This window comes from Tupaia chinensis, unplaced genomic scaffold (genome assembly GCF_000334495.1).
Source record: "Tupaia chinensis unplaced genomic scaffold, TupChi_1.0 Scaffold143574_1, whole genome shotgun sequence".
Lineage (NCBI taxonomy): Eukaryota > Metazoa > Chordata > Mammalia > Scandentia > Tupaiidae > Tupaia > Tupaia belangeri.
Window position 1 is genome coordinate 1,398,026 of NW_006203419.1, and position 8,411 is coordinate 1,406,436.

Below are 8,411 nucleotides of genomic sequence, written 5' to 3' on the forward strand. Positions count from 1 at the left end.
AAAAATAAATGAATCATGGGACTAGCAGTGGCATAATGGCTATGTCATTGGACTCCCATGTAGTTGACCACAGTTCGAGTCTGAGACCTGGCAGCTTGCTCTCTCACTCTCTCCTTCTCTTTTTCCTTCTCTTGTCATATTAAAAATATGCCATGTGGGAGTCCAACACCTTAACCACCACGCCACCTGCTGGACCCAATAAAATAACTCTTAAAAGAAAACAAAGCAAAAAAATAGCTTTGGAGACTGAGGGGAAATAGGACTGACCATGGCAGCTGCGGAAGACTGGGGCCCTGAAAGGCCACAAACCACAAGTGGGGCAGGCGCGACCTTCGAATGTAATCTATGTTTGGAGACTGCTCGGGAAGCTGTGGTCAGTGTGTGTGGCCACCTGCACTGTTGGCCCTGTCTTCATCAGTAGCTAGAGACACGAGCAGAGTGATAAGAACGCGGTGTGTAAAGGTGGGATCAGCAGAGAGGTCATCCCATCGATGGGCGAGGGAGCCAGAAGCCTCAGGATCCCAGATTGAAGACCCCACCCCGACCCCAGGGCCAGCGACCCCTTCTGAGAGCAGAGGGAAAGTCCAGCCATTTGGTGATACTGGGGGCTTTCACTTCTCATTTGGTGTTGGTCTTTCCCTTCGGCTTTTTCACCACGGCCTTCAATACCCACGAGCCCTTTCATAGGGCTATGGGTGTGGATCTGGGACAGGGTCACCAACCTCTAGTTGGCAGGATTCCCTCTCCCTGTGTCTTGCCATTTTCTTCTTCTGGCTGCTCAGTATTTGAGCTGGTCTTCTTCCTGCCCATCTCCAACCAGAGGAGAATTAGTACTGGGGTTCCTGCGGACCCTTCCTCACTCCTGGACCTCCACTCCTCCACTTCTGTGGGCTATGGCCAACCTGGCCACTGTCAAGGAGGGTGTGGAGAGGAGAGACTGTGCTTCCTCAGCAGCACGGAAACCCCTGGCTGTGGAGTAAGAGGACAGAATGAAGAGAATGTGTTTCTCCTTTCTCTTGTTTTGAATTATTTAAATTTATTTATTCATTCATTTACTTTGATTTGATCAGAGCGAGACATAGAGAGAGAGGGAAAGTGAGAAAGCAAGCTGCCAGGTCTAAGACTTGAATCGTGGTTGGCCATGTGGGAGTGTCCAATACCTTAATCATCACGCCACCTACTGGTCTCCATGTTTCTTTCTCTCTCTCTCTCTCTTTTTTTTTTTTTTTTTGGAGAGGTTTTTGCTATAGAGAGCATGTGCTCACCAGAAAGACAGAGAGATACAGAGAGACAGAAAGCAAGAAATCACCCTCCGGGGGGGAGGCCACGCCGCAATCCCTTCTCCTCCATTCTTCTCTCAGGATCTTGGGCACACATGCCTGGTATGAGGCTAAGCCACAAGGTCTGGGACTCAACCACAGTTGACTACATGGGAGTCCAGCAATATAACCATTACACCAACTGCTGGTCCCTCTCCTTTCTCTTAATCCTTTGCTTTCACCCAGGTTTCGTTCTCCTTTTTTTAAAGAATTATTTTATTTATCTTTATCTATTTAAATGTGACCAGAGAGGGACAGAAAGCGGGAGAGAGAGAGAGAGAGAGAGGGAGAAAGCAAGCCACCAGGTGTAGGACTCGAACTGCAGTTGGCCACGTGGGAGTCCAGTGCCCCCAATCACCATGCCACCTGCCGGTCCCTCACCCAGGTTTCTTAAGTTGAAACATGGGCAAAGCTCTCTCCAACTCTCAACTCTCCCTCTTGATTTAATTTTGCCTTCCTAATGTATAATGTGGGTCCTGACTCTTAAGTGCCCCTCCACCTCCATTATTACAAATTCAATAAAAAAATGAAATATAAAGAAACAAAACAAAAACCTCTCTAGCTGGTCTACTTCTCACCTCTGTCAACACAGAGTGGTGGCCCACACCCTTCATTACAGTCTCTGTCTTTGCCTTTATTTAAGGTAAAAAAAGTTTTCAGAGCCAGCACGTATATGCCACCTGGTTAAGGCACTGGACTCCCACATGACTGATTGTGCTTTGAGTCCTGGACCTGGCGGCTTGCTTTCTCTTCCCCCCTATCTCTCTCTCTGAGTATGTGTGATGTGTGTGTGTGCCCTTGTAGAAAAAAATTAAAAACAATAAGGGTCAGCTGATGGCATGGTTGTTAAGGTGCTGGAAGCCCACACGGCCAACTTGTGGTTTGAGTTCCAGACCTAGTGGCTTGCTTTCTTACTTTCCTCTCTCTCTGTGGTAAAGTTAAAAATAAATGAACAATAATAATAAAACCCCAATAATAATAAATAATTTTTGAAAGATTTTATTTAACTTATTTACTTATTTATTTTCATTTGACCAGAGAGAGAGAGAGATAGAGAAAGTGAGACAGAAAGCCACCACGTCTGGGACTTGAACCGCAGTCGGCCATGTGGGAGTCCAGCGCCCTTAAACACCATACCATCTGCCGACCCCAATAAATAATTCTTAAAATCCAACAAGGTCAACTGTAGTTCGAATCCTGGACCTGGTGGTTTGCCTTTCACTTTCCCTTTCTATCTCTGGTCAAATTTAAAAATAATAACAAAATAATTATTTTTTAAAAAATGGAGTCAAAATGTCACATCCAGGCCATAGATAGTGAATGCTCTCCCTTCAGCTGGGATCTTGGGTGGTGCCCACCCTGAGACAAGCCCTTCCACACACGCCCATGTCCTCTATCAGCTCAGCTGGGACGGGATCCCTCCCTGCCTCTCTGCACAGAAACCTCAGAGGAAAGCCCTGAAGAGCAGCGGGATGCTGACCCAGCAGGAGATCAGGAATATGTGAGTGCCCCACCCTGAGCCTCCCTTCAGCGGCTCAAGGCTTTCCTCATTGTGCTGCAGCTTCTGGAGTCTCTGAGCAGGGGCTGTTAGGGAGGGCTGAAGTCCTGCTTCTCTCAGGTCACATAGGGAAGCTGAGTAGAGACCGGCCTTGCAGCTCAGTGAGGAGGATGCAGGGATTCTGAGGCCCGGGATGACTCCTGCAGCAGCTCCAAAGAGGTATTTCAGCTGCAGGCTGCGGGAAGGTCCCCAGTCTTTTTTCAACCTTGTCTCCCCTCACAAAGAGACAGAGACCACAGGACAGCAACAATGGCAGGCCTTGCTGCTCGGTGATACTTTATTGGTCCTTAGCATTACATCTCAATTACCAAGGTAAGTTCACAAACATGACTGCAGGTAAAAACATGTAAAATAATATAAAAATAAATTGAAGCCTAGTTTTATATATTTACTGAATTAAGTAGTGTAATAAATACTATAATAAGCAAAAAGCTTCAATCACACAATTCAGTTTCACTGAAGTTACAGTAGTGTCCGTAAATATGAGTTTTAAAATTTAAGTTACAAATATTAAAGCACTGAAAAACTAGTATAAAAGTGAATTTTGGCACATAAGTGAGCTCTTATGTCATTAGTATTTGACACCCTGGGACAATGAGGAAGCCATTTCTCACCTACTTTTTGAGGTACAACGATCCAACTAGGTCAGCAACTTGGCTGGAATACTTAATAGTTTACAATCTTTGAGTTAAACTTTTCCCTTTTGAGAAGCTCAAAGAGCAACCCAGAGCTTATTACTGTGCAAAAATTCTCCAAAATCCCAATAGAATTTAGGAGGGAACTTTTTCCTGCAACCTGAAAGCCCAGGCTCCAGGCCTCAGGTCAGAGAGCCCCCAGGGCTCAGAGGGGCCAAGGTGACTCTTGCCAGTGGCCCCTTCACAGATAATCCCATCTTCTCCAATTTCTGCCTCCTTCTTCCAATCAGAAAAAGAAAACCCCACATCAAAACATAAAACAACCCATAACTTCAGCGACTTCGACGTTATCACACTCACTCTGGGTGATAGAAAACTGAAGCTGCTAACAGGAAAGTTGGCAAAAGCATGTAAGCCCCTGGAGGACTTCCGCCTGCCCTAGGAGCCCTGGGTCCCTGCTATCCACTAAGGCCAAAAGTTAAAACACAGTGTCATGGCCCTTCCTCTGGAGACTCCTGTAGGCCCTGCTTCCCTACTTGGAGCGCTGCCCAGAGGAATCAAGTGGGTATTACTCTTCACAGTCAGAACCCAGAGGCCCTGCAGGTCCGGAGGGCAGTGGAGGAGGATGCATCCTCCTGGCCTCAGTCCTCGAAGAGCCCACATGGTGCACCGCTGGTGCACCCTGAGGAATGCCCTTTCGCCAGTGTGCCCCTTCACACTCCCAAGCAGGCTGAGGAGCGTCTGTAGAGGCCTCAGCCAGGTTTTGCCTTTTTGGCTTTGATAATTCTTATTGTTTTGATTTCTTTCAATCACAGTTTCATATTCAAGTTGAGGTAATCAGTTTTCCCTCTAAGAGGAGAGGGACTGGGACAGTGGGGCAGGTTGGTGAGAGGGCATTTCTATGGACGATGGTCGGAAACCAAGACCACCACACAGGACAGCCCCATGAGGTGGGAGGACCCGCTCCGATGGGCGGGCTCCGGCCCCTCTTTAAAAACTCTTGTGCAGCAGCCAGGCTGCCAGGCCAGGGCAGCTGGGAAATGGCTCAAGCCCCAGACCTAGAGCTTGCATTGAAAGTTCACAGTACCCACCTGGAGGAAATGGCCTTTGTCTCCCCACCCCCACCCCCACCCCTTTTCTAAGGCTGCTCAAGTTCGAGTTTTTAAAAAGAGCTCGGTAGACCTAAAGGAAGCTACAGTAACTCATTGCTTATTAATCAATTGCACTTAAGATCTATGTTATTGTTCTGAAGCAGAGGCAGGCTCTTCACTGATCCTGGCCTCTGGCCAGCCAGAAGTCAGGGACTCTCAGACTTGGGCTCCACGGTCGGGCCTTTGTCACCAGTGGCTTTGAGTGCTGGGACTGGAGCACATGGGCTTTTTCAGAAGCCATTCTTGATACAAGACTTCATATTGAATTGTAGTTGGAATTTTGTTCATTTGGCTTTAAATACAAATCATTTTTGCTCTAATCCAAGTATGTTTTACTGACAAGCCCTTGACAACTGCTTTGCCTGCATGCAGGCCTGTGTGACCAGGCCCACAGGCCACGGGTGCTCCATCCTGTCTCTCCTCTGCATCAGGGGCTTTTCTCAAAACCCCTCTACATTACTGAAAACTTTGCTGGTTTCACCTATGTGCTTCTTCCTAAGGCATGCAAAAAATATGTGAAATTCAGAACACATTTACAATCTAGGCAGCCAAGGTGCTGAAGTCTTAACAGACATCACCCAAGTATCAGTGCCTGGGCCTCCCCAGCCCCCACTATGAAGGTCAGGCGTGGGACACACTTGCAATTCCCTCTGCTTTATGGTCCAGCTGAAAACAAAGCCGCTGGAAGGAATCCTAATTTGGGTATTGGAATTATTTGACATTCCTGATCTTCAGGATCCAAACAAGTCCAGGGCCAGCAACAATGTTCAGGGTGGGGGTGGGGAACATGAGTTTCCTGCAGGTTGTGGCTGAAAAGCAAGCCTTCCCTGGCAAGGCTGGGGAGGGCTAGGTGCTAGAACCTGACACCCCACAAGCAATCAGACCCCAAGTCTAAGACTAACCAGTTGCAGGGCGCTCCCCCAGTAGCGAAGTGTGGTTGGGGGAGTTGGGGAGCAGGCTGCTTCTGTCCCTGAACTAGGGATGCTCGAGTGATGCCACAGGAGAGCTCAAGAACCCATCACAAGAGTACTGCTTATGTCAACTGAAGAGCCACAGACTTCCAGAAAGCAGCATGCATTGCCCTCGTTGTGCCCAGGGAAATCCACCTGTGGCAGAACAAATTGATGATCTCTGCCCAAGGGCAGGACCTGTGGGCTAGGCTTGTGCTGCTCCTCCAAGACTGGGCCCAGGGCCAGTAGGACTAGCTCCTTCAATGGAAGGGGTCTAAGCAGGGTAGGCAGGCATTCCCTGGGAATGAGGGCTGCTCTGGGGCAGCACCTGAAGCCTGTGATGGCCTGATCCTGCAGGCATGGCCACAGTTCCAGCAGCTAGGGCTCCTCCTAAGTCCTGGTGGCTCCTCTCTGGGCAATTCAAATGCTTTCTTCATCCACTCTCAAGAAATGCCTCAACAGCTCAGAGGAGATACTGTCATGAGAAACCCAGAGGTCTGGACTGCCAGCCACACACAGGGCAGTCCCTGTCTGCTCACCCTTGAGGAACCCCCACCCCCAAATCCATGGCACAGGTGATGCTCTTCAGCACTGTATAGGGAATAAAGACAGCATGCACTGGAGCCAGCACACACGGGCCAAGAACAAAGACAGCCCCTTCAGGAGGGGCCTCCAGGAGAGCTGGCTCCGACAGCCCATTAGTCCATCTTCAGGGTGGGTGCCCTACAGGACGTATGGGCCCAGCCTTCCACTAGGGCTTTTGCTCAAAGAGGTCATGGTACTCCTGCTGCTCCAGCTCACGATTGTATCTCTCGATTTCCCGGTTGGCTTCTTCCACATAGTCATTCATGAACTGGTCCATCACTGGCCTCTCATTAAGGAAGAGTGCCTGAGCCTGGGGGACAAGGGAGCCCACCTGGACCCAGGGGAACCTGTGGGAGGTGAGATGGTTAGTGCCTGGCCCACATAGGGGACCTGAAGGGCTCTTTGCAAATCGTGGCAGCACCATAGCTACAAAAAATGTGACAGGTATTGGCACAGGACCCTTAACAAGGTCCCAGGACTTGGGGCTGGCAGGTGGCATGGTAGTTAAGGGCACTGGACTCCTACATGGCCAACTACGGTTGGAGTCCTGGACCTGGTGGTCTGCCTTCTCACTTTCCATCTCTCTTTCTCTCTTTCTCCCCCTCTCTGGTCAAATTTAAATAAATAAATTAATTAATTAAATGAAGTTAAATAAAATAATTCTTCTTTTTTTTTAAAAAAAAAAGGTCCCAACACTGAACCCTCCAGGTTCCATCTGCACACAGCAATGCCCCCAGGCCCACACTTCATCCACTCCATTTTTTTCACAGATTAACAGTTGCCTCCAACTTGTACTCACAAGCCCCACTGACCACCAACCTCAGGGTATAACCATAGCAGCATGCAAACTGTCACCCACGGAGTCATAGCAGCAATCACTTAATAATGGAGAAGTCTCTTTTTAACAAGTTTGAAAGGTCAAAATGTGCCAGCCTTGTAGTCTAGTAGTTAAGGGAGCAAGATCCCACATGGCTGACCACGGTTCAAATCCTGGCCCCAGTAGCTTGAAAACATGCCACTTGTGTATGTGGGCATGCCCATAATCTGAACACAAAGGAGGAATGAAGGAGAAGGGATTGCAGTGTGACCACGCTCAATTGGAAGGAGGAGTGGTACTGCTTTCCTGTTTCTCACTAGCTACTACATGGACCCTCTGGCAATTAAAACAACAAAAGGCTAAAATAATAAAAACCCAGATTCTTGGCTCAATGGTTATTTCAAGAAAAGTCAGATCCCACATGGTGATTGCAGCTTGAATCCCTGCCCCAAGGACCTTGAAACAGTAGGTATGCCTGCCAATGCCTACGATCTGACAGGCTGGAGAACTGGGGGATGATCTCAGTGTGACCAGATCCTATGGAGGACACTAGTCTTCCTCCTGCCCACCTGTGTGTATCCACATGCCTATCAGAAATGAAAGAAAAAAATTATGGCGCCAGCAGGTGGCGTGGTGGTTAAGGCACTAGATTCGACACGGCAAACTGTGTGGTACTAGACCCAGACCCGGATGCTTGGGAGACATACTCAGTGTACTCCTAAGAGGAGAGGGAAGGTAAAGGGAATGTGGTGTGGCCATCAGCTCTGGAGGGTGACTTCCCAAGTTCCCTCTTTTTCTATCTCTCTCCAGTGAGTATATGTGCCTTATAGCAAAACTAAAAAATAAATTTAAAAATTAAAAAAAAAAAGTTTTTAAAAAGGAATAAATTAAAACAAAACAAAACAAAACAAAACAAAACAAAACACCCCACCCCTGTTGATTGCTCCTGTGTGTTCCCAGTCTCAGCCTGTGGAATGCACAGCCTAGCCTGCTCCAGAGGTCGGAGGCACAGCTGCAGTGGCTCTAGCAGACAGGCTCACACACCCGCCAGCCTCGCTGCCCCAGATTCCACACAGGGACCAAGCTGCCTCCAAGGATACATGGGTTGGGGCCGGCAGGTGACATGCTGGTTAAGGGTACTGGACTCCCACATGGCCAACCGTGGTTCAAGTCCCAGACCTGGTGGTTTGCTTTCTCATTCCCCCCCCCGCCTCTAGTTCTGTCCCTCTCAGGTCAAATTAAAATAAATAAAGTTAAATAAAATAATAATTTTTTTTAAAAAAAAGGATACGTGGGTGAAAGTCCGTCTTGTCACCAAAGAAGTTAACAAACTGGGTGCCATTATAAAAGTAGCCTGCAGGTAGGGGGTCCAGGTGGCGTTTCACCTGCAGGGAAA

The 8,411-nt window shown here is 48.3% G+C and overlaps 1 protein-coding gene and 1 pseudogene across 1 annotated transcript in view; one reads left to right on the forward strand and one right to left on the reverse strand.

Annotated features, from left to right (window-relative positions):
• The first annotated feature begins 244 nt into the window (after nucleotides 1–244).
• LOC102469692 (E3 ubiquitin-protein ligase RNF5 pseudogene) lies at nucleotides 245–1,023 on the forward strand (annotated as a pseudogene).
• Nucleotides 1,024–2,896: 1,873 nt separating this feature from the next.
• DNAAF9 (dynein axonemal assembly factor 9) overlaps nucleotides 2,897–8,411 on the reverse strand; it is a 141,337-nt gene continuing 135,822 nt past the window's right edge. The window contains 2 exon segments of the mRNA XM_014582291.2: nucleotides 2,897–6,477; nucleotides 8,307–8,400. Of these exon segments, the coding sequence (XP_014437777.1) occupies nucleotides 6,365–6,477; nucleotides 8,307–8,400 (207 nt within the window). The 3' untranslated portion in view covers nucleotides 2,897–6,364.